This window comes from Pyrus communis, chromosome 4, assembly GCF_041283825.1.
Source record: "Pyrus communis isolate YQ-2024b chromosome 4, ASM4128382v1, whole genome shotgun sequence".
Lineage (NCBI taxonomy): Eukaryota > Viridiplantae > Streptophyta > Magnoliopsida > Rosales > Rosaceae > Pyrus > Pyrus communis.
The window spans coordinates 18172333-18198223 of record NC_142568.1 but is presented as its reverse complement, the minus strand read 5'-3'; the positions used below and the strand labels follow the sequence as shown (position 1 = coordinate 18198223).

At 37.5% G+C, this 25891-nt stretch overlaps 4 protein-coding genes across 10 annotated transcripts; all 4 read left to right on the top strand.

Moving 5' to 3' along the window:
- Nucleotides 1-4051: 4051 nt before the first annotated feature.
- LOC137723006 (protein yippee-like) lies at nucleotides 4052-6775 on the top strand. Of its 4 annotated transcripts, none has more exons than XM_068462159.2 (6): nucleotides 4052-4205; nucleotides 4431-4570; nucleotides 5670-5713; nucleotides 6139-6247; nucleotides 6351-6406; nucleotides 6478-6775. In XM_068462159.2, the coding sequence occupies exons 2-6, from the start codon at nucleotides 4475-4477 to the stop codon at nucleotides 6557-6559; spliced, it is 387 nt and encodes a 128-aa protein (XP_068318260.1). In that variant the 5' UTR covers nucleotides 4052-4205; nucleotides 4431-4474; the 3' UTR covers nucleotides 6560-6775. The 4 variants fall into 4 exon arrangements, with proteins under 4 accessions (XP_068318260.1, XP_088548851.1, XP_068318261.1 ...); XM_088692725.1 differs by having other exon boundaries at nucleotides 6475-6775; XM_068462160.2 differs by having other exon boundaries at nucleotides 6453-6775.
- A 786-nt stretch (nucleotides 6776-7561) lies between these two features.
- On the top strand, nucleotides 7562-10981 carry LOC137722959 (uncharacterized). The gene has a single exon (XM_068462094.2). It carries the CDS (start codon nucleotides 7707-7709, stop codon nucleotides 10287-10289), a length of 2583 nt encoding a protein of 860 aa, XP_068318195.1. The 5' UTR covers nucleotides 7562-7706; the 3' UTR covers nucleotides 10290-10981.
- Nucleotides 10982-14870: 3889 nt separating this feature from the next.
- On the top strand, nucleotides 14871-18184 carry LOC137723068 (uncharacterized). The gene is made up of 5 exons (XM_068462222.2): nucleotides 14871-15282; nucleotides 15390-15510; nucleotides 15930-16044; nucleotides 16433-17386; nucleotides 17567-18184. The coding sequence occupies exons 1-5, from the start codon at nucleotides 15078-15080 to the stop codon at nucleotides 17819-17821; spliced, it is 1650 nt and encodes a 549-aa protein (XP_068318323.1). The 5' UTR covers nucleotides 14871-15077; the 3' UTR covers nucleotides 17822-18184.
- Nucleotides 18185-21273: 3089 nt separating this feature from the next.
- LOC137722923 (Protein kinase superfamily protein) lies at nucleotides 21274-25314 on the top strand. 4 transcript variants are annotated; one of them, XM_088692724.1, is made up of 9 exons: nucleotides 21685-21797; nucleotides 21968-22101; nucleotides 22236-22597; nucleotides 22941-23053; nucleotides 23222-23432; nucleotides 23625-23862; nucleotides 24179-24329; nucleotides 24531-24719; nucleotides 24806-25314. In XM_088692724.1, exons 3-9 carry the CDS (start codon nucleotides 22540-22542, stop codon nucleotides 24986-24988), a joined length of 1143 nt encoding a protein of 380 aa, XP_088548850.1. In that variant the 5' UTR covers nucleotides 21685-21797; nucleotides 21968-22101; nucleotides 22236-22539; the 3' UTR covers nucleotides 24989-25314. The 4 variants fall into 4 exon arrangements, with proteins under 4 accessions (XP_068318147.1, XP_068318148.1, XP_088548850.1 ...); XM_088692723.1 differs by having other exon boundaries at nucleotides 21694-21797; nucleotides 21926-22101; XM_068462046.2 differs by lacking the exon at nucleotides 22236-22597 and having other exon boundaries at nucleotides 21274-21797; nucleotides 21926-22101.
- The last annotated feature ends 577 nt before the right edge of the window (nucleotides 25315-25891 follow it).

Sequence of the window (25891 nt, the reverse complement as noted above, 5' to 3'; positions counted from 1 at the left end):
CCTATACGTCTATCATGCTTCATGCATGAGACATCAATACTCTCATGTCTGCGGATTGACCTTTCCGGGACAAGTATCCTTGCAACAACTGTCATGCTTCTGGCATGCGACAGTTATGCAATAGTTCAGTAGTGCCATATTTTTCTTCTTTCGAAAGACTGAACCTTTTGAGTCTGAGGGTCTGCCACACTTCAGGCGTGCAACAGATAAATCATTTGCTGCCATATTATTTTGTCCAACAGGGACATTAATTCTTGTAGGCACATTTGCAGCAAGTATATGTGATTTCATCACTTTCGTTGCATCATTAAATGCATCATTCAATTATTCTCACTTCGTTTGTATATTGATTGCTTCATGAATCAAAATAAGACAAATTCTCTTCGTTCTTCTGGAACGGTTTTTTCTTATCATTCTTCTGGAATGATATTTGTTCATCGTTCTTCTAAAACGAAGTTATTTTCTCCTTCTAACGGCGGGAAAATTATCTTATCAAAATGACAGTCCGCAAACCACGAGGTAAATATATCCCCAGTCAAGGGTTTTAAATATTGAATGATAGATGATGTCCAACATCAATGCCTAATCCGCAATGATGCTTCATTTCAGTATGTTGTGGCAGTGCAATAGGCACATAGATAACACAACCAAAAACTCGTAAATGTATAATGTTTGGCTGGTTCCCAAACACGAGTTGTACTGAGAAGTATTGATGGTTGTCTACAGGTCTCAACCAAATCAATAATGTATCATGTAAAATGACATGTACCCATGTAAAAACTGGCAATTTTATTTTCATCAGCAGAACGCGGGTAATCAATTTCATCCGCTTAATAAATGCTTCTGCTAAACCATTTTTGAGGATGGACATAAGGAACTTCTGGTCCTTATTTAATAGTCTGTAGACTAAGATTCTTATGGCTTTTATTGTAATTAAGTTGAGGCACTGCGGCACTTCAAACTTAAGGTACTTATCAAGGAACTTCATGTCCTGATCCTTTTGTTTGATGGAACTTCAGGTCCAATCATTTTTATTTGATGAGAATCAAGAAACTACAGGTTCTGATCTAATCAAGGAACTTCGGGTCCAGTATGTACTCATCGTAACAAAAAGAAGTACAATAAATAAATTAAAGCAATAGGCGGTAATTCCAGCCATAATGAATAAATTGCATTTAAGTAAATAAAGCTTGTGACAATGACTTTAATTTAGCACCATTCACATAAATCAAAACTTAAAGCAGTAGGCGGTAAAACCGTCCATGATAAATAAATTGATTTAAAGGAAATAGAACTTGTGAAAGGGTTTTAAACCAACACCAATTCACATAAATAACAAAAAGTATCATACCTCCTTTTATTTATTATTTTTCTTTCTTTTTGTCAGCACTTATTCAAACCTTACTTTTCTTATTTCTGTAGCATGGTGCCATGCACCAACAGAAACCATTTATGTCATTTTGACTAAATGGTGTCATGCACCATTCTGCACCATTCAAATCCAATATATATATATATATATATATATATTTTGTTAGGTTGCAGTCAACATCTCCCTTTTTTTTTCTTTTCTGTCTCTGCCAATCTCGAAACGCAGGACCTGCTGGGTAGTTATGGAGGTTGCTCAAAATTCAATTCACTCCAAAAAACGCTACCAGAGGCTGGCGTGGTTCTTGCATGACCCAGGGAACATGTCATCGTTAAGCAAGAACCTCCTTACAGAGACATATATGACAGTGGGGTTGACGAAGGCACAAGAGAGGGAGGCCTGTGTGGATTCATTCTTGCCATCACCATCTCAAACAACCAAGTATTCATGGGAGTTCTCAAGATCCGTCGAAAACAACGTGATTTGGGTTTCCAAGTCTGATGAGATTCTTCTGGATCTCTGGAAACCAGTTGTCAAGTACGAGTTTTCTCATCTCGTGACGACTTCAGGTCGTAAATTTCAATTTTTTCACCGGAATTCGGTGGGGCGCTTCTGGCGCAGTGGGAGAGACGAAAAATGGACATACCTTTTATTCTGTAAGATTTTAGATGACTGAGGTGAGAGGTGGATAGTGCTTTACCGGATTTATGGCGTTATGCTTTCCACTGACATGAGAGCTTTTCGTGCTGATAACGTGTTGTAAAATCGACAGTGTGTGTGCAGTGGAATAAGACACAAAATTTACGAGGTTCCTCTACAGTCAGTGTGACTGGAGTACGTCCTCGGGCAGTAGTGATGCTTTCATTATAATTGGAATAATAAGAGTACAAAGATAACTCTATTAATTCTCTCCTCTCCTCTTCCTCTCTTTCTCTTCCCTCGTCTCTTTTTCTCTCTGTGCTCTCTCTTCAAAGTATACGGAGTGCTCTATTTATAGAGCAACTCCAAGTACACATCTTTGACATTACAATCTCCACATATCAATATTCTGCCAAGGTTTTCAACCCTTTGGCAATGTTTTCAATGTTGTGGCAGGTATTCAATACTGTGGGCATTCATTACCCACTAGTATTTTCAACACCATGAGAATTCTTCCTCTTTTTTCTTTTTCCTCAAATAGAGGTATTTTTTCTTTTGAAAAGTTTTAAACATGTGCAAACCTTATTTATTTCTGAAAAATAATAATAATAATAACGTGATGCATATGAACGTACTCACGTTAGTGGAGTGATCTCCTAACGCTTGAGTTTGAATCTCATTTTCCCTTTTAGTGCAGTTTAGATTAGATCAGAGTTAAAGATTATTTGTATAAGAATAATAATGCAATACATTGTCTTTTTAATCCGAGGAGTCATTATCCGATAGTGATGCAAAGACTATTAATTAACAGTTTCTAGATTAACATACAATAGGCCATGAGAATTCTTCCTTTTTTTTCTTTTTCCTCAAATGGAGGTATTTTTTCTTTTGAAAAGTTTTAAACATGTGCAAACCTTATTTATTTCAGAAAAATAATAATAATAACCTGATGCATATGAACGTAGTCACGTTAGCGAGTGGAGTGATCTCCTAACGCTTAAGTTTGAATCTTTTTTTCCCTCTTAGTGCAGTTTAGATTAGATTAGAGTTAAAGATTATTTGTATAAGAATAATAATGAAATACATTGTTTTTTTAATTCGAGGAGTCGTTATCCAATAGTGATGCAAAGACTATTAATTAACAGTTTCTAGATTAACATACAATAGGCCATGAGAATTCTTCCTCTTTTTTCTTTTTCCTCAAATGGAGGTATTTTTTCTTTTGAAAAGTTTTAAACATGTGCAAACCTTATTTCTTTCAGAAAAATAATAATAATAACGTGATGCATATGAACGTAGTCACGTTAGCGAGTGGAGTGATCTCCTAACGCTTGAGTTTGAATCTCTTTTTCCCTCTTAGTGCAGTTTAGATTAGATTAGAGTTAAAGACTGTTTGTATAAGAATAATAATGAAATACATTGTCTTTTTAATTTGACGAGTCGTTATCCGATAGTGATGCAAAGACTATTAATTAACAGTTTCTAGATTAACAGATCAAATTAAAAGAAGGATACTAACTTTTTTTTGTTTTTTAGTAAATCGACAAAGCCACACAATAGGCAGCCTAATTTGGTATCAAATTCGTCATCCGTGAAATTCAAACGTAAGACCTTTCACTTTCAAGTGAAGAGAAATATCATCAAACCGTAGTACTGAGTGGCAGAAGGATACTAACTTTTAAATACAAGCAAATTTGAAAAGCACTAATGCTAATCATTGTGAAGTTAAACTTACATCTCTTTCCTTTAATATAGATAATAACATTTGTTAAAAAAAAAAACGTATCATTTATTTTGCTAACTCTAATAAGGGATGAGAGATTAGCGATAAACAACCCAACATACCAAAACAAGACCTTCGAAATCCACCCAACACAAAGATTTTCCTGGTATTAATCTTTTCTTTAAAATCTACATTTTTTTCCTTGAAGTTATCAGATTCATTGTAATTTAATTTTGTTTTAAAAAAAAATTACATTTCTATAATTTAAAGACAAATTATTTTACTTAAAAAGGATAAAAGAAATAAAAATGAAATAATGGAAAAAGTTAATTATCTTATTGTATATTTACACTCGGAAAAGCACTTTCTCTGTTTAAAAGCTGGCACTTCTCGTCTTCTCAATTCTCGATGAAAGCTTTCGTTTCTGTTCAGCTACCTCTGTAACTACCGGCAAAGATCACACAAAACCCATTTGTACGTCGTCGTTCTGTTCTTCTTCTTGTTCTTCATATCACACAGTTATTGGAAATACATGCCTGCATTGTACACCTTTTCTTTCTTTTTTTCGTTATTTTTTTCCCTTAAATTTTCAGGTTTTAATCACATTGATGCTTCTCAAATTTTCGTCGACATAATTTCTGGGTTTCGTTTGGAATGCTTGAATTTCTAAAATGGCGGCCGATCTTGGTGTTTTTGCAGGAAAGAAAATCAAGAAATTAAGGAAGCTGAATTGTATTGAGAAAATGGGAAGGCTGTTTGTGACCACTCTTGAGGAAAACATGTATAGCTGCAAGCACTGCAGAACCCATCTCGGTCTTGTGGACGACGTAATCTCTAAGGTCCGAAATCGCCTTCTCCGTGATTCTGTTTGTTATGGATTGTTACTGTTTATTTGCATAATGCACTCTACCTAGACATTCATGAACTCTGTGAAATTGGGATGCATTGTTGTGATATGTAAATCTGTGGCGATTTTCGAAGAGAGATTTATCGGTATTAGGCGTATGAATGTAATTTGTGGGGGTCTAATCATTGGATATATAGGAGTTGTGATATGTACATTGTTGGTTTTAGGTATTTTTTTGGAGTGTTTTGTTTGTGATATTGAGGAGTTGGGGTACCTTTATACCGTAGTGCAATGCGATCGTTCATGTTCAAAGTGGTTGACATTGGAAGCTTAAACATTGGGTTGATTCTCGGTTCCTTCTTTTATTCGTGGTGCAGGGTTTCATTTCCTAATTGTGTTTATGGCTCATTACAATCAGCTTTGGCTTCTTGTGAAATGGCTTGCACGTTTGATGAACGGATGGGCAAAATGCTCAAAATTTAGAACCTTTATCTGTAAAGCCTCTATGATGATATTGGATTTAATTATGCAATTCTAGAAACACAGATTATGGCTTTACTTGCTGGAGAAGAATTAGGTACTTAATTCCTGCTAAGATTAGGTCGAAGATATCTACTTTACACTTTCCTGGTTTAATAGTTAAATTTGGCTGGAAGATTAGATGGGAACTTGCGTCTCTGTTCTCTAAGACTCTAATTCTAGACCAAAATGTTGTCCGGGGTACTTGCCTTATTGTTGTTTCAACGTCAACTATATGGAAACAAAAGCGATGCAGTTTGGTAGCTCTTTAATCATTTATTTGCGCACTATAATAACTCTTAAATTCTGGTTAACTGTAAGTAGCTTGAACATCCCTGTAAATATTGCATCGGTGTAAAACTTATGCGGCAAAGCTGTATTTATACTGTCCTGATTTCATCACCCATCTGAGAGCAGCAAGGTTTTTCTTGGCTTGTCTTTTTCAATCATATCTTCCCACTTCTTGCTTGATGCTTATGTACATTAATCCCTCTTTTATGATGTTATGTGTTTGATATCAGGATTGATTAGTGACATTCTAACCCTGTGATTTGCTTTTGTTTTTGTTCCAGTCTTTTCACTGCAGGCATGGAAAGGCTTATCTTTTCGATAAAGTGTAAGTGCAGTACTATTTTAATGTTGGAATTTTGAAATTGATTCACCCATAGCTATGCTGATGCATGCTTATGTACTTTTAGGGTCATGGGTGTGCAAGTTATTTTGGTCTCACTTGTGACAAAAAACTTGCTCATTCTATGTGCACGTATTTTTTCTTGTCCACCGATACAGAATGACTTATAGCAGCAAACCAAACATGGTTTGACGTTGGCCAGAAGATTCATTCATGTTGATAAATTTGAGAGCTTAACTTTGAGGGTGGAAAAAGAAAGAGAATAATGAATCGATAACAGCATAATGTATTTGTCTCAAAAAAGCATTTTCGTTCACTTGAATCCTATGAAGGCGGCTTATGCGTAACTCACACCAACTGCAGCTTATACATATGAATTCTGAATTAACCTTTCGTTTCCCCAATGGCAGTGTAAATGTCACACTTGGAGAGCAAGAAGAGCGGATCATGATAACAGGATTGCATACCGTTGCTGACATATTTTGTGTTTCATGTGGCTCAAATGTGGGGTGGAAATATGTAAGAAGATATTTTCTCCAAAACTATGTTTTTTGTGTGGATATTTACAGTACTTTCATCGCTGATGGCTGTATGAAACTCATATTTTGGTTATCGGTTTCAGGAGGCTGCACATGAGAAATCCCAGAAGTACAAGGAAGGAAAGTTTATCCTTGAGAGGTAAAACCAAATTGGTGTCTGTGGTTGCTGCATTAAAAATTTTTAGAGTGATTTTCTTTGTTCTTTAGCAGATTTCAGATTCTCGGTCCTGATGGAAGCAACTACTCGATTGCTCTCGAAGCTCAGATTGGTGGAAGCGATGGTGATGACTGATGAGGCTTTGATTTACCATCCATTCAGGAAAATTGAACTATTAATTTCAAATGTAAATTCTTAGCAACCTATTTTCTTTCGTCGAGTAGGCTACTGGGATTAAAAATGTCTTCATCGATGATGTAGGCCAGGACTCTTTAAGTTCTTCGTACCGTCGTGAATTGCTAATTGTTTTAGAACATGGTCATTGAATACCAATACAGTACAGTTAATCAAGTACTCGGATTAAAAAAAATTAGTGTACATCTGGTTTGCTATTGCTTTTAGGTTCATTGGAGATGAATCCCCATGTGACGAGACTGAATCTCTAGTCTTTTTCGCATAGCCAAATTACGTGACGAGTAAGACACTCGTACGGGGATATATTCCGAAAGATAGGGCAAATGGCCTCATGGATTCAAGTTCTTGAACTAAGTACACTCTCGATGCTTATCATATTCAACTGATTTCTCGGTTGGTAAAAGAAACTATATGGATTAGTAAATTTAATCTTAAAAAGAGACTACTCAGGCTTGTAGGAGAAGTGATTTAAAGCATTTGCCTCTGCACTCTCGAGGTTTGACTTTCTCTTCTTAAAAAAAACAAACAAGTTTTAAATTAAATACTCTTAACCACTTGAGCTACAAGTTCCTTACAAAATAAACTTAAAGGCGCTGGATAAGAAGAAACACTCAAATTATTTGGTAAACAAAATAGATGATTCAAGAAGCAATGCAAATGTGAAGTAAATAAGTTCGTCAAGTCAATGTTTCCGTCCATTAGCACTAAGTTTTAATAATTTTCCGTGGAATATAGTAGTATTTTTATGTCACATAATTTGCCCACCATATGCATGTGGTATTCAACTCCCAATCCGAAAATCCAACCTAACACATTCACATATATACAAATAATCAAGTGGTAATTTTTTTATAAAGCAAGCACCATTTTCTGATTTGCCCATAAAAAAAAATAAAAAAAATCCTTGATATGTATTTGGCTTTTGAATTTTAACTCAAAGGGGTAAATCGTAAAATGGCCAAAGCTCGCGCCACAGCTTCTGTTGTCGTCCCCTTCCTCACTTCATCACTCTCGCCGCCGAGCCGAAACCTTTAATCTCGATTAGGGTTTCTGCTATTTCTTCTTATGCAGCAAAAACCCTAAAACAATGAAGCCCCTCAATTCCTCACCGCTTCCTCCACTACGTCGCCTTCCTTTCTTAAACCCTAAATTCCTATCCTCCAAACCCCATTCAGAATCGCCACCATTTTCCGAGAATCCCAATCCGAGCTCAGGTTTTCCAGAGAAAATCGCTCCAAAATCTGATTTTCCCGGGAAACCCACTTTAGAAAACGAATTTCACGAAAACCCAGTTGCATCAGACCCCAATCAGGGCGAGTTCGCCGCCCCAACTTCACAAGACTCCGAATTAACACAAACCAGTGTGATTAGCACTCTTCTTAGCCACAAAAGCAAGCCATATTCGGCAGTTAAATACTTCAAATGGGCTGAGAGGGAGCGAGGCTTTGTCAGAGGTGTCGATGCCGTCTGTGTGTTGCTTCACATTTTGATGGGCTCTCCGAATACTCAGGAGCGTGCCAAGATGTTGCTTAACCAGTACGTTTCAGGTGATTCGGGCCCCGTTCCAGGAGTCTTTGTCGATCACTTGGTGGACTGCGCCAAAAGGTTTGATTTTGAACTAGAATCTCAGGTTTTTGGCTATTTATTGAACAGTTATGTTAGAGCCAATCGAATCGAATGTGCGATTGATTGCTTTAATAGAATGCTAGAGCTTGAGATGTATCCTTGTGTTACGTATGTGAATATTCTTTTAACAGAATTGGTTAGGAGAAATATGATTGGGGAAGCACGAGAGGTGTATGATAAAATGGCTTTGAGAGGAATTGGAGGTGATCGTGTCACTCTACACGTTATGATGCGTGGTTGTTTGAAGCAGGGGAAGCCGGATGAGGCAGAGGAGTACTTTAGAGAGGCGAGGGCAAGAGGGGTAGAACTTGATGCAGCATCATATAGTGTTGCTATTGAGGCTTTTTGTAAGAAACCCAATTCATGTTTGGCTCTGGAGTTGTTGAATGAAATGAGAGAAATGGGGTGGGTTCCTTCCGTGGTCACTTTTAGTAGTGTCATCGCAGCTTGTGTGAAGCAGAGGAATATGGTTGAAGCCACAAGGATTAAGGATGGAATGGTAAGTTGTGGGAACCCAATTAATTTGGTTGTTGCTACAAGCTTGATGAAGGGTTATTGTGTGCAAGGGAATTTGGAGAGTGCTTTGGCTTTGTTCAATACGATTATAGAGGATGGACTTACTCCAAACAGGGTTACATATGCAATTCTTATAGAATACTGCTGTAAGAATGGGAACATGGAAAAGGCGTATGAGCTTTACAAGCAAATGAAACACATGGATATTTTGCCTGATGTCTTCATTGTAAATTATTTGATACGAGGATTTTTGAAATATCGGTCATTTGAAGATGCTTCGAAGTCTTTTGATGAGGCCGTTGAGTGTGGTGTTGCTAATGTTTTCTCGTATAATAATATCTTATCATGGCTATGTGGGAAGGGTAAAGTAAGTGAAGCTTGTAGTTTATGGGATAAAATGATGTCTAAAGGTGTGGTACCTAATGTTGTATCCTACAATAGCAAGATACATGGCTATTGCAGAATAGGGAATATGGAGCATGCACATAGTGTATTCGTGGAGATGCTTAAACGGGGTTTGAAACCAAATGATGTGACTTATTCTATCTTGATAAATGGCTACTTCAAGAATAGTGATGTAGGGCGTGCCTTTGATGTCTTTGATGATATGGTGGCTGCCAAGATTTCTCCCACAGGCTTCACAGTTGACATTGTCATTGATGGCTTGTGCAAAGCTGGTCGTACGTCTGAGGCAAGTGAGATGCTAAAGAAAATTGTTGCAAGGGGTTTTGTTCCTGGATGTATTAGTTACAATACCATTATTGATGGGTATATCAAGGAGGGTGACATTAATTCTGCACTGGCTGTGTACAGCAAAATGTGTGAACGTGAAGTCTCCCCCAATGTTGTCACTTACACCAGCATTATTAATGGGTTTTGCAAAAGCAATCAAATTGATATGGCTTTGAAAATGTGGAATGAGATGAAAAACAAGGGCATTGAAGTGGATGTTACTGCATATTCTGCTCTCATTGATGGGTTTTGCAAAAGACGAGACATGAGAACTGCCCGTGAACTTTTCTCAGAACTCCTTCAAGTTGGTTTATCTCCAAATGTAGTTGTTTACAGTAGCATGATATCTGGCTTCCGGAATTTAAATAACATGGAAGCAGCTCTTGACATGCACAACAAGATGATTAGAGACGGTATTCCTTGTGATGTGAAAGCATACACTATATTAATCGATGGATTGCTAAGAGAAGGTGAGTTACAATCTGCTACAGACCTCTACTCAGAGATGCTTCAGAAGGGAATTATACCTGATACAAACACATATACGGTTTTGATAAATGCCCTTCGTAACAAAGGACAGCTAGAGAGTGCACGCAAGAACTTGGAAGACATGGATAGGCGGGGTATGACTCCTAGTGTTCATTTTTATAATACTTTGATTGCTGGAAACTTCAAGGAGGGTAATTTGCAAGAGGCTTTTAGGTTGCATGATGAAATGCTTGACAAGGGCCTTGTACCAGATGACAATACATATGATACTCTTGTAAATGGGAAGTTCCAAGGTACAAGGATTTGATTATTTTGTTTATGACATGCCTTTCTGCATTCCTGCATTCTGTTTCCAAGCACTGGGTGGGGAAACAAAAATGCCTTTCAGCCTCATGCTTCAGATGTGGGGTGAGTTCTGAACCGTTGACATGCAGTATGGTTTGGGCAAGTAGGAGATGACGGCTGTTACTGATGCACTTCCTAAAGGTGTTGAGGTGCTGGTGTGGATTTATTGAAGCAGCTGCGGCATGTCTTGTCAGGGCGGGACCTTTGTTGGTTCCTATTCATCAATTGGTATCTTTGGAGTGAAAGGAATAATGGTCTGCACTTCTTCTCCCCTCTGTGATGGCTATTGTGGTGTGACCGTTTTCATGATCGCCATTCTTCATCTTCCCATATAGCCTCATCCAATTTCCACCGGAGGCTCCTCACGTTCAGTGCTTTAATATGGATGCAGTGCCTCTTCGGGGTTGAGAGGTGTTGGAGCAGTGGTTAGTCCACGGCGAATTGAGTTGCTGGACGCTTTTCCTGAAGAACCAACTGACAGCGTTACGGTTCTTCCGACAAAGAACCTTCGAAAATCCTAGGATGAAACGGATGATTTTGTTTAGTCCGAGCGAGTCTAATTAAATGGATCATTTTGTTTTTCTGGTTAGAAGAGGTTCACCTTCCTGTAACTGTTGCTTCTAGTTAGTAAAAAGTTGCCCAACAGAAACAAAATATTTTTTATGAGCTCATCATTTATGCATGAATCTAATTGCCTGCGACAGTTTTTGACACAAACCTACCGCGACAGGAGCGAATAATTGCTCTTAAGCACTTGAGTTTACATTCGCGTTACAGTGATTGAGTTGCCTATCAGGAACATGGACAGAAATATCAGATATTGCAATTAAAGGATTGGTAGCAACCTTCTCGTTTGAACTTTGTCGTTCTAGATTCTTGGCTCTATTTCTTAATCCGCAATGTTGCACGATGATCACTCTTTAAAGATCAACTCGCCAAAATCAACCAAATCCGAAATTTTTTGTCATCTAACATTCATCTAATCATAGACAAATCATGTTTTACAATTAAGCACCAAAATCTTGACAATGTTAGCTGTGCATTAAATGATTCATAATTTGGTTGTTAAGGATGATCTAAAAAGTAAACGATTTTAATCAATGTAAATCATCAATAATGAAAAAGATAACCAAAAAAGTAAGACGAGAATATTGGATTGAAAAGGTAGCTAACTTCTCCCTTGCAATTATGTGGTGATGCCCACCACCGTGCAATTATTGTTCTTATTCCCTGCAGCCAGAGATGCATTATATGTGTTGAGGACGATAGGACCTGATCATTGTCTTGTTTGTGTCTTTGGCACTGATTGCTCGGATCATCACCAAAAATTCCACACTTAATCTGACAACCACGTGCCCCTACCCACTGCATGGGGCTCAAAACATCGGGGATTAAGCATGCGACATGCCCTACGTCTCACTCGCTTCCGACCCCAAAAATGGAAAGGGATCCTCTCCGGATCCCTTCCATCAAATCAATCAATCCGAATCCTTGAAATTTGATCCAACGATTATAAACATGAGGCCTCTTTAAAAGTTATAATAACTTTAGTTGTTTGATCAAATTTCCAAGGCCCGGATCAGGTGATTTAGTGGAAGGGATCCGGAGATGATCATTTTCCCGAAAATACCACAAGTAACACAAACATGTATTCCTATCCATACTCAAAATGTTGGTCTTATCTCATTTTTGTCTCGAAACTTAAAAACACACTATGTTTGGTATGCGAAAATGAAATTTGATAAAAATCGATTCCTAGATTTTTTGTTTGAGGATTGAAAATGGAAGGATCATTTTTGTTACTTATATTGTACTTTGTTGACATTTTAAGTGCGTTGATTTCGAAAAACGTGCCCTAAAATGATATTTAATATTTCATCATGAACCTTGGAAATCTAGTTCAAATGCTAAAAATCCTTTCTCGAACTGATTTGGAAAGACTTTGTCTTAAAATTTAACATATGAAACAAGTATGTACTGCTATATCATATTTCATCGTCAATTCTAATGAGATTAGCAACTCAAAATTACACTAGTACACAAAATGCATGTTTAAAATTTTCTAAAACTTAAATTACATATTCAAAGTGAAAATTATCTTAAACTAAAAAAGCCTAAAAGTGTAGATTTATTGATAAAGAAAAGAATTAAAGAACTTTTTAGCTGAACAAAAATAAGAGCCATATGAATGATCCTTTTCAGGTTGGGCTTTTTTTGGGCCATAGGTTAGTGACCAATCACGGCAATCTGCAATCTAATCGGGGCCCACGAATTGAGAAAGATACCCAAAATTTAAACCACACGATTCTCGGGGCGGGACCCACGCCATGCGCCCCTTTTAAATTCGCCGACCAACAGCATCCGTCCGATGCTTAGGTCATCTCGAGGAAAGGAATCCAACAGCCCACGTTTAAATCCGAGCATCTTTTGAGCAACGAAGTTTGAATTAAATTCCTCGGCGTTTTAATACGACGTGTCGTGTCAAGGCTCCTGGCTTCTAGCATGTGCCACTGTTAACGGGAATGTTTCTCTCCCGTTTTAAATCTCATAATTAAATGGGTTTGTCGTCGCACTTAATTACAATATTGCCACAGATTTCGTCATTAACTTCAAATCTGGGATACGGATATTGTTCTCTCAATTATTATTAGAAAATGAAATGTTACCTATTAATTATGAGATTACTTTTATTGCAAGTAATCAAGTATTTTATGCAAGTTTCAATCTTTTACGGAGAGTAGGATTCTCTTCCTTTCAAATTCCTCTTCTTTATGGTCCTCTCACTGTGGTAGAGTCAGGGTTCTACATGAGGAAGTGCCTTTCATATATGTATGGGAAAAAAATTTGAACTCATCACGTGAGTAATTGAAGTAATTTTTACAAAACTGAAAGACCCATTCAGTTTAATAGAGAGAATAAAAAAAAACTTTGCAATACAACTTAGTGGGAGGTAAAGAGTAGGGTAACCGCTAAAAAATTTAAAAATATAGAAAGAACATACACAAATAATTCAAGTTTGTTTTAGAAATAATATTAAAATCTTAAACCCCCATTTACAAACTCACCAAAAATGTACAACATGATCCGACTCAACTTCTTCACAAGAACAATCCATCTTATTCCTCATGTCTCACAGTAACTGCAGGCTTGGGACTGCTAAGAAATTTCTCACACCGTAGTCAAGGTGGGACCGGGACCACTCTAGTCCCTTAGTGACTCAGTCCTTACCATTTTCTATTTGAACAGTTACGATTAAATCACGTTAACATCTGGTGTTGACATCTTTATAGAAAGGGAAAGAAAAAGAGGAAAGTGAGAGAGGAGGAGACTAAAAGGGAGGGGAGGAGATTTGAAGGAGAGAGAATCATACTGTGATGTATGGAGATATTTTCTAATAAAATTAAACTTGTTTATCATCAAAATTCATAGGGTTATCTATTAATTGATGATTGATTTTATCTTATGCTTAACTACAAAACCTAGGTATGGTTGAGGTTGCTGTCATAGCATAGTATTTTCTATCACTCAACATATTATGTTGTCAGATTGTCAATCTTAATCACACATTTTACGTGATCACTAATCATACATAATATTAAAAATCAAGAACATAAGATATACCAAATTAATAGACTATAGTTACAAACAATGTGAAAATTAACCCCATGTAATCCTCTCCCAATGACTTCTTACAAGCTAAATTGTTAAATTAAAAATTTTGTAACTCAAGTTTTTAATAACGTTAGCCTTGCACACTTAAAATTACGTGTTCAAATCTTGATCATCCTCCTTGCAAATATTATGAGCATCTTATAACAGGAATTCTAAGCTTTTCACTAACCCCAAAATCATTTATTTTCAGTCATGTTTTTTGTTGAGTTCGTGTGTAGAGTTCCGGTGTTTTATCCGGCTCAGGTGTTTCCTACACCACCACGTTCTTTTTGTTGTCTGCCGTTTTCAGTGGTGTTGCTCGGGAATTTCCCGGAGCTTCTTTTTATGGTTGTTTTCTCTCTCATCAACTATCTCTTGTTGATGGCTGTGTGCAAGTGGCGTCTATGGAGGTGATGATTGGCGGTGGACAGAGAATCGGATGGCTAGCTGATTCTTAGATCGGTGGTGGAGAGCACAGTGGATGGTTCTCGGACGTTCTGTTATGTTTGGGCTTCACTGTTGTTGGACTCATTTTTTGTGATTTCTTTGTTTTTAGGCCAATTCTTTGTTTGTTTATAGGAATAAATTGGGTCTTTGTTTGTTTTGTAAATGTGTGTTTGTTTTAATAAAAGTTCCTCGGTAACGATCCTGTTGGATCCCAAAGACTAAAACAATAACAAAATAAAAAAGCTTTCAATAAAATTCACATGCATCACGAATCTTGTATCTTCACATGTCTACCGTTTATGAGGAAAATGATCAAGAGAAGGCCACGTCTCGCAAGAGCAAATCCAATGGCACAGTCGTAATTATCCCCATATCTCAGCCCATATTCAGCACTAATCTTCATAAATTACCCACATTAAATAAAATATTAATTTCCCAATGCCTTGTTTTTTTGTTCAAATTTCTGAATGCTTCCAAAAAGAGAGAGAGAGAGAGAGAGAGAGCGACTGACTGAGAAATTCTATTTCTTGTCAAAGCAATCAGAAAAATACTACAAAAAAAACTCAGCACCCGAAATTTCAGCTACAGAAATACTCCGCTCCTCTCTCTCTCTTTTTGAAGCCTCTGTGTTTGCTAAGCTGCAGAGACGACCATGGAAGTTACTGTGGAGTCGAGGGCGCGAGAACGGAGCTTCGGGAAGGTGGTGAACGTCAACGACAGAGACGAAGAGCTCGCTCTGTTTCTTGAGATGCGGAGGCGCGAGAAGGACAAGGAGAAAAATGCCGGCTTTCTCCTCCTTCCTCCGAACAAGAACGCCGACGAGCTCGACCCTATTGGCGCTGCTGCTGCTCCTCCGGGTACGACGGCATTTGGGTTTCTTGTTTTTGGTTTCAAGTTTCGGTCTTTGTTGTTTTTTTGGGTTTTGAGGTTGGTTTTGATGGTGGGTTGTGTTTGGTTTCTGCAGAATCTGACAACCGCGGAGGCGCAGCGGTTTCCAGGACTGTTGGGACGGTGGCGCCGCCCCAGCCGAAGATCCGGGTGGATGAGTTTTTAAATTCGGAGAATGAGAAATCTGATTACGATTGGTGAGTAAATTATTGTCAAAGCTTAAGTCTTTGATTTTATGCTTATTTTTTGGTGGGATTAAATTTCCGTAGGACTAATCAAAGTTTAAGTCTCTGGTTATGGTAGCTTGTTGAATTGATGAAGAAAACTGTTGGGTTTCTAAATTGGGTGGGATTAAATTATCCTAGGACTAATGAACTGGGATCTGATTTCTGAAACATTTTGCTGAGGTGTTTGAAAAATCAGGGGCGGTTCTGCTTCTAAGGACTGTTTTCAAGAAAAACTGGTTGAGCCTTCATATGACAGAAATCCTTGTTCAATTTTGTAGACTTCTAGTTCTCACTCTAATCTCTATGCTTTGGTCTGGACTCCGGCGTCGTAGTAAAGTTGAGTCATTTGTTGTGGTATCGGATTTATCGGTGATCTTTTCTGTGTCCAGGCTTCTTACTCCACCTGCTACTCCACTTTTTTCATCCTTGGATATGGAAGTGCAGAAAACTACAACGAATCAGAGTGAGATTACCAATGACCGTGCATCCGCCCCAAAATCTCGGGTAAGGATTTTAGCTAACACGTTCTAAATACATATAAGCGTTAAATTCTATGAGATGTATGTGTAGCATTCGGACATTTGACTCATTTGTTGTTAATTTTATGAAGTGTATGCGCAGCATCTGTACTCATTGATATTAATTCTACGAAATGTATGTGCAGCAATTGTACATTTGACTCATTGATAGTAGATTCTATGAGATGTATGTGTGTCATAGTAAGGTTGGACTTGAATCTTCCCATAGTTTTTAGTCTTCCTTACTTACAAGTTACAAACTTACGACTGCAAATGGTGTTCTATTGATTGTTTTAGGAGACATTTCGTTTTACTTATGAAGTTGTCATTTGCAAATTTATTTTGTCATGTTTCCCATAACTTGGGACTTTCAGCTATCAAACAACCAGCTAGAATCTGCTTCAAGGAACAATATAACATCTAAGCAGCCAACATTGCCGTCTGGACTGAACTCTTCCAGTTCCGGTAAAAGAAGGCCCTCATCACCTGCTACTCGTAGATCTGCAACACCAACTGGACGGTCCACATTACCTTCAACAACCAAGCCCTCAAGATCCTCCACCCCAAATTCTCGAGCCACCTTATCATCCGCAAAGCCTGTGGCTCCTCCCGTAAGGTCTTCAACTCCTTCTAGGTCCACAGCTCGTTCTTCTACACCAACTGGCAGACCTTCTGCACCAACTACCAGACCCTCTGCACCAGCTTCCAGGTCAACATCAAGATCAGCAACACCAACCCATCGACCAAGTTCATCAAGTGCATCTGCTGTATCTGCCCCTCCTGGTCGATCTTCTTCAGCATCAAAGTTACGTCCCACAAGTTCAAAAAATCCTGTTTCATCACGTGGAAGTTCTCCAACAGTAAAACCAAGGCCCTTGAAATCCTCTGAGATTCCTGGTTTCTCACATGATGCGCCCCCAACATTAAGAACATCAGTGCCACAAAGGCCGGCTTCAGCCTCTAGGGATAGGCCTGGAGCGCCAAGTGTTAAATCATCTTCTGTTATGGCTGGTTCTAATGGAAAACCAAGACAGCAATCATGTTCACCTTCTAGAGCACGGGCTTCAAATGTTAGTACCACTACCAATGGGAACTCTCATCGAGTCATAAGCAGAGCATCTTCTCATGACAATGATGATGTGAACCCTGTACTTATTGGAACACAAATGGTTGAGAGGGTAGTAAACTCGCGGAAATTGGCACCACCTAAGCATTATGACCATCATAATACTGATAACGGTTCCAATGGGAAGTCTTCATCCTCTGAAAGCTCAGGCTTTGGAAGAAATCTTTCAAAGAAGTCCATTGATATGGCTATGAGGCACATGGTATGCATCACTTTCCTTGTTCAAGTGCACGTTGTTTCCCTTCATTTGGATCTTGCATTCCACTTTATACTATCCAATTCCAAATTATGCTTGGTGTGATACATAAATTATCCACATGACTAGCAAAACCCGTTTTTAGAAATAGCATTTAACTTAAATTTTGGAATTTTCTTTATACAGGATATAAGGCGAAGCATGCCAGGCAATCTACGGCCAGTTCTGACGAATGTTCCAGCTTCCTCTGGGTATAGTGTCAGAATTAAACCAACAAAAAGCAATACAACTGGTGCGATGGACTCTCCTCTTGCCACATGCAGCAATGCTAGCTCCGAACCAAGTGTCAACAACATTCCTCTTAGTTTAGAGGGGTGTGAAATTGAAGATATTGATCTTGGAAGTGAGAGAGGAAACTCCTCCTGCAAGACACCAAGGTAGCTGACCGCCCCATGGGACCATCGACCCCGAATTATTTGCAGCCAACCTCATCATTCTCCCAGCAGTATTATTTTACACGGGGGATTGGCATACTCAGCGCGATATTTATGCTACAGCGCATACCTGAACGAAGCTGATCTGTAAATGTTAGAGAAAGTTTGTGAGTCGTGTCGATTCTGAGTATCAGTCCTCGCTATGCCAGAACAAGTATCAGGTGCTTTTGATGAACCATATTATCCGTAGCCATGATTGTTTGTACTAGATTTCGATGATTTGGAAGTTGAAGACCTCCTTCAGCATTTACAATTTACTGTTCATACTATGAAACTTGAAAATTGAAATTTATTAAGGTTTCATTCTTCATATTGCTATCATATTAGACATGACATTCCATGGGAGTTGCTTACACGCTCCCGTTTACTTTTGCACTTATCCCCTTTTCTTTGCCCGTTCATTATCTTTTGATTTATTCAATTCAAACACAACGAAAAAGGGTGGAGTGCAAAAGAGAAAATGGGAGTGTGGAAATCAGTTCTTGCGTAATTGTGCATCTTGACAATAGACAACCAAATGAAGGAAACGGGTGTTTAAAGCAATTTGAAAAATGAAAACTAATGAAAAATGTTTAAAAACTTTGAGTTTTAATGATAAAGACAAAATAAAGGATAAAGTGAATAGTATCAAGATTAACTTTTTAGTGTAAAAATATAATTTTTCGTTAAAATAAACAGTACGTAAGTTTTTTGTTAAAACTTCTATTTGAAAAAGGCCAAGCAATTGAAAACTAGAGACAACAAGTCAATTCGGATTGCGAAGAGAGTCCAAATTACAAACGTTTGACAATCGAACAATTGTTCAAGTATGCTCCACATGAATGAATATGTCCCTGTCAATTGTCAACATATATATTGCGGAGGGAGACAAAATTACAAACGTTTGACAATCGAACAAGTGCTCATATGCTCTGCGTGAATGAATACATGTCCCTGTCAATTGTCAACACATATGTATAGAGGGAATCTGACCACATGATATATGATGAACGGTCACGATCACAGGATTTTCAGGAAAAAGATCCGGCAAGAATCCTTTTCTTATATAGGAACCTTTAAGGAAAGGGATTCCATTTTTTATTTTATTTTATAAAAATGAGATTAGTTGTAGGGTCTACACCACATTGAACTTTAACGATCCGAACCATCTATTTTTTAAGTTGCACTTCATAGATCATCCTTGAAAGATATTAGCTAAATCGGAAATGTTTAAGATATTTAATTGAGTTCAAAGAAATTAACGAATACTTTGATATATAAGAAATAATGAAATTTTATCTTGATAATTAAATAGACAAATGGTTTCGGATTCAATTGAACTTTTGCAAGGATGATCTATCAATCGAGACCTATAAAATAGACGGTTCGGATTGTTAAAGTTCGACGTGAAGTGAGGTCCACACCTAATCCGGATCCCTTTGCATATATATTATATTCAACATTTTCCCGTGTTCTTCCCCTACTGCTTCCGCACCGAACCCACTCAGTAATAAACTAAAAATTAGCAAAAAGGAAGAAAACGTTCAAACTTCAATCTTTTCGTTTTGCTTCAGAAGTGCAGACTCCACTAGTCTGGCAAGAATACCCAACCTATTTACAGATATTTTGAAAAGGAGAAATGCTAAGAAAACTTTTTTAGACGTGAGATTTTCTGTACGTTTTATGTCACTTATTTTTTAGCATAATTTTTTATAATATTGGTATAAAAATTGACGTTAAACTGTTAATAATTTATTGAGAGTCTTACTTTGAAAAAATCTCCTTAAAAAAATGCTTGAATTAATAAAAAAGAATTGCTCACACGTGCATAAAAGATTCTACAATGTAATCAGTTGTATATTCTCTTGTGTTTATTTCTCTCTATGTGCATCATGTATCTAGAACAGTAATATGGGGACTCAAAAACATTATTACTTTCATAGGATTACACATTAAAAAGTTATGGTTTTTAAGCAGTTAATCTCCATCGTTAAAGACTATGAGATGTGGGCCTTCTTATATAACAGATGCGGGAAAGGTGTTAGTTCAACTAATCCATTTCCAAGGACTGGTTAGGTAATTAATCTTTAAATTAAAGATGTATACGTTGTGTTATTCATTAATCATAACCGACTTTAAAGTTGGTGTACATTGAAAAGAAAAGAAGCAAAATCCTGATCGTAGTAACCTGCTCTACAGCTTGTGCAACGGTTAAATCGAATTTTGATGGTTGTTATTATAGCACTTTATGTTGTTAACCGAGTTAAAAATTTATTATCTGACAGAAAGAAAGAAAGAAAGAAGAAGAAGAAAAAAAAAAAAAAAACCTTTGGGTTTTGTCAAAGTATGATGCATAGGGGAAATGAAGGGTGTGGACTGTGGTTGGTTCGTCTAATTCAACTCTAACAAGGAAACCTTTGAAAGAAAGATTGATGTGTTGCCAACAAGGGTTGGCTCAATGGTCTGGTCCGTGTACGAATTGGGAATTCCTCTTCCAACTTGTCCCGAATGGGCGTTAAGGCAAAGAATAAGAAGAAAACTAAAGGAGAAATTTGTTCAATAGTAACAAATGATTGATAAGGTTCTTGTTTTGTGTGTCATTCTCTCAAAGTTCGAGTTCCACTGTCAGCAGTCCTTGTTGGTTTGCTATTTGTAAATTCCTATACAAATCCTTACCGGTGACAACCGGTAGTTAGGTACCAAACGTAAATTATTCATGCTCGAGATTGTGGGTGTGTCCTGACATTAGCAGTGAGAGAAACCAATCTCCTCCTAAACTTTTACAAATCAAAGAAAGATGGATGTGTTGTGTGTTCAATCATAGTCCAGCAAAGAAAAGAAAACTCATAATACGAGATCTTATTTATATTAGAGAATGTCAATTTTGCATGTCTACCTCTAATATAAATTAAAGAATGTTAATTTTGTGTGCATCCTTTTAACATAAACAGATTAAGAATAACTAGGTGGGTTGATAACGTCCACATGTTAACTTAAGTTCGATTCTCAATCAACTCCAAGATGACCCTCTTTATTTTTATTTTTATATTTTTTTTAACTTCAGTTTTGCCAACTTTCCTATCTGGTCTATACTAATTTTAGGTAGCTTATTGATGTGGGATATGAGAAATTATGTGTACTCGAAACATTTGTCATGCGTTGAAAATTAATATTATGTGATGGTCTTTGGATACACTAAAAAAATTAGGGGATTTTAACGAAAAACTTCCGGTATTGTTTATTTTAACGAAAATCCACTTTTTTATACTAAAAAAATCAATTCTGGTACTATTTATTTTACCTTTTATTTTGTATTTATCGTTAAAACTCAAAGTTTTTAAACCACTTTCATTATTTTTCCCAAAAACCTATTGTCGGGGTCAAGGGAAGAAAATGGTTGCCGCGTATAAAAAAAAAAGAATCAAAAACTTGGTGGGTGAGTTTGAAACTACAGCAATTCGTGTGTGACCGATTACCTACCAGCACCAGAAAAGGCCTAAAGTATTACGGAGGATAAACGCCCAAATCTTCAACTTTGACTTACCAATGTGATCACTCCCACTATGTCCCTCTCCGCCAAAACCCCAACTTTAATTTTGATTAATCTTTCCCTTCTCTTGCAACTCGGGTAAGAAATTTAACCAAAGAAAAACAATGTCACCATCAGAAGCCGTTCACTCGTTTCTGTAAATAGCAGACTTTTGACCCCTTCAAATTTATCAGGTTTCCCACTTCTTGTTATTTCTTATACCCTTGTTCATAGGTAACATGGGTTTTCAATTTAATCCTCCACTATTAATTGCCCACCTTTCATCTGCCTTCCCTGTTACTATGCCATTTGGGTTTTTGTTTTTGCTTAAAAACCCAACAGGCCCAGAAAAGCAAAAGCACTTTTCTGGCTTTTTCCTGTTGCAGAAGAAGAATTCCAGAGGTTCCCAATTCAGGTTAGGGTTCCAGATTCCGCAGTGATCTGCTTTATTTCAAAGTTCCCAGCTTTTGCTTTTTCAATTTTCATTTTGTAGAACAAAAAGTTCTCGACTTTAATTTTGGTTCTTTGTGCTTTTGCTTTTAGTGGGTTGTGCTGGATTTTGGAGCTTGATTCTGTGATTTTCAGATTAGGGTTTAAGGAGATATGGTGTGAGGGTTTTAGGGCAACTAAATTGTGTGCTGCAATGGTTTGTGGTTGCTTCTCTGTGCTGAAATGGCGTAAAGAAGAGAGAGCTTCCTCGTCTTCCTTCCAGGAGCAAGGTAAGGATTTGTTAGTAATTAATTAGCAAATGAACTCTTTATATGGTAAAAGCAGTAAAATAGTAAATACTTTCCATTTTTGTGTGTTTCCCTTCTGTGAGTTGCTTGTAGCATAATTATTGTTTTGATTGCAGATTTTTGGGTCTCTATTGAATTTCAGAACCAAAGTCTAGGTTTTTTTCAAGTGGATGCAAAAGGGTTCTGTTAGAGCTTTAGTTTGCACCTTTGTACCTTTTCAGTGGATGTACAAGGGTTAAAATTTTTGTGGGCAACGGCCGCAATGTAGCTCAAGTTCTGAGCTTGTGAAACATCTATTGTGTTGCATGTAAGAAATGAGAGTTCTCAAATCTAGCAGAACGCAAGCTCCCCGAATACAATGATTCCTATTGTTGCTGTAGCGTAAATTAATTGGTCGTGTTGTGTCTGTATTTCATCACCATGACGAATGGTAGTGTCGTGTTTGTATATCACCACCATGGTGAATGGTTGTGTCCAAGTTCTATTTTCTTTCCCTGATAAATTGAATTTTCATAGCAAGCTAGAAGAGTAAAATTATGCAGATTCGTATGTCTTATGTCCTTAATTTCTGCAAGACCCTGTTAATTATTTATTTATTTATTTCTACTTCCACCTCTTTGACCATCTGTTCAACTAATGAATTTAGAAATCACATATATGAAGCAGAAAAGAAAGACCGAAAAATGTGTATGCAGATTACTGTGTTAGGCTTAGATTATGCTGTCGGATACATACATGCTATTAGAAGTTTTCTTATATTATTTCTGAACTGGATAAATTGATCTCACAAGGGTTTTTATGTCTGTATGTATGGAAATTAGGGATTATCAACAACAACGTAAGGCTTTTCTCGTATAATTCTCTGAGATCAGCTACTAGGAACTTTCATCCATCGAGCAGGATAGGTGGAGGAGGTTATGGAGTTGTCTATAGGGTGAGGTCAATGAAGCTTTTATTTGTGTAGTAGGTCTAAATTTCTTCATGATGGCCAGCATTGAAGCACTTAAAAATGAAAGATTTTTAATCCTAGGTCTAAAGGTTCAAGATTGACTACTGTACGGTTTCTTTATTTCTGATACTTTAATATCATTTATCACATCAGGGAGTTCTAAGAGACGATGCCCAAGTTGCGATCAAATGTCTTTCTGCAGAATCTAGACAAGGAGCAAATGAATTTTTGACAGAGATTAATGTGATATCGCGTATACGACATCCGAACCTTGTTGAGCTCCTTGGTTGCTGTGTGGAGGACAATCATCGGATATTGGTATATGAATATCTGGAGAACAACAGTCTTTCTAAATCTTTGCTTGGTAATTATTGGAATGTTTAAGTTCTATGTTTTATCTCAGATTTCATTTTCTAAAGTTAATTTTTCACCCACCCGCGGGGGAATTGACATGATTTAATTCGCTTAGTTGAGCTGTTTATCTCATCGTTTTTCCCTTTTATTCTAATCTGTCAAACATTCTGTATATGCTAATATGCAACAACTATCTTTCCAGGTTCGAGAAGTAAATATGTTTTTCTAGATTGGCCAACGAGAGTTTCGATTTGCCTTGGTACAGCTACCGGTCTTGCATTCCTTCACGAGGAAGCTGAACAGCAAATTGTCCACAGAGATATCAAGGCTAGCAATATACTTCTTGATGCAAATTTTCGTCCTAAAATTGGAGATTTTGGGCTGGCAAAACTTTTTCCTGATAATGTCACTCATCTTAGTACTAGAGTAGCTGGAACGGAGTAAGAATTTCTTATAACATTTAATTCAACTGCAACCCAGCTATGTAGTTCAGAATTTAGTTTTTGAATGTGGTGTGTTGGAGGTTTCCACTTTAAAATGAATGACCAATATGATTGAGTAGTAACTTCAAGTTCAATTCAGTATCAGAGTTTACGAAGTACATAGTTGCTCTTAATCTGCCAGAAATTTAGTCAATAATCTTGTAGTGCGTACTGCGTAGGAGAGTAGGAACCAATAGCCATTACCAACTGATATAATATAAATGTTCCTACTAATGTTTTGTGCACTAACAACAATAATGTTCTGCTTCTGCAGGGGATATCTCGCCCCAGAATATGCGCTTTTGGGACAACTTACGAAGAAAGCAGATGTGTACAGCTTTGGGGTGCTCTTGCTTGAGATAATTAGTGGCAGAAGTAGTAGTAAGGCAGCCTTCGGGGAGCAACTGCTGGTTCTCGTCGAATGGGTATGCTTCTGTTATGTATAAATTTTTACATTGTGCTCAGCCAAAGTACAAAATTCTTAGGCAATGAATCATAGAAACCCTTTTCATGTTTTGATGCAATGGTCGTTAACAGGATGTTTTGCGTGCATTCATCTTAACTTAAAACATACTTACAAGAGGTATATTCCGAGTCCCTTGACAATCGTATAAATGCTTTTTCAGGTATGGAAACTAAGAGAAGAAGAAAGGCTCCTGGAACTTGTTGATCCAGAATTGACTGCATATCCAGAGGCCGAGGTTATGCGCTTCATCAAGGTTGCACTGTTTTGTACTCAAGCCACTGCACAACAGAGACCAACAATGAAGCAAGTTGTGGAAATGCTTTCCAAAGAGGTCCACCTAAACGAGAAGGTACTTATGATTTCCCAGGTGCTGAATGATGATGTTACACATTTTAATCGTTAATAAACGTCCTCTTCCGATTGAAACATGAGAAGGCACTAACAAAACCAAGGCCGAGGATGCATGCATCTGGAAAATTTGGCGGTACCAGTTCGTTGGAGGAGACATCGTCATCATCTCATTCAGAGAAACGCAAGAAATCAACAGCAAACCCGGATGTAACTTCCACCAGCTCGTTGATCTTTGATGATTCTGAAACACAAATACTTCCCAGATGATCGTTCGCACGGTGTCGTATAACTGTTTTGCGGGAACGTTGCAAAAGTTCCTGGCTGCTTCACATTTTTCCTTTTATTTGTTAGTATAAAATGAGTAACAAAGCTTATAGTATGCAAGCGGTTGCTGATTTTTAATCTTGTTAGGTGACGCGTGATTTCTTGAAAACTTGTAACTTCCGTAGTGCGGCATTACTTATCTTGTTGTATGGTTTAGGCTTCTTTGAGCGACAACCATGAAGTCCTATTTGTACTTGGTTCCATGAGAAAGAACCCCCATCAAAGTATCATTTCTAGGTTTTCTTAATACAACAATATATTTACATTAAGCAGGTGGAATAAATTAGTTGCGAACTCACATTCTATAAATTTGAACCTAAGATTTCTCGCTTCAAGTGAAGAGGAATACCACTAGGCTGTAATCAAACTGTAATATTAAATGGATATTCTTTGTTTTGTTAATTGAGCTAGTTAGACTTGGGACTCTGGATGCGTACTTCTCAATAGTTGTCGAGCTTGAATGACCAAGCCGAGCTCAAGCTTACCTCGACCTGTCTCATGAAAATTTTTGAGTTGTTCACGAGTTTTACAAGGCAAACATACTAATGCTCAAACTTGACTTATTTTTTAATCGAGCTGAATCAGGCTTGGCTTGGTTCTTTCATGAGCCGAGCTTCAACGAGCCAAACACCAGTAGAAACCGGTACAAGTTCGATCTGTTTCGAGCCAATTTACAGCTCTAAAACTCAGACTATTAAGACTTACCCGAGTAACTTAAGACAAAGTACATCATTTTTGGCTTATAGTTCTCAGAACATTGTTTCTTTGTTCAACATTTCTCTAGACTGATTAGTGTTCAGGCGACATCCGCATGAATGATTTAACCCTCACATCCTTTGTTCGAGA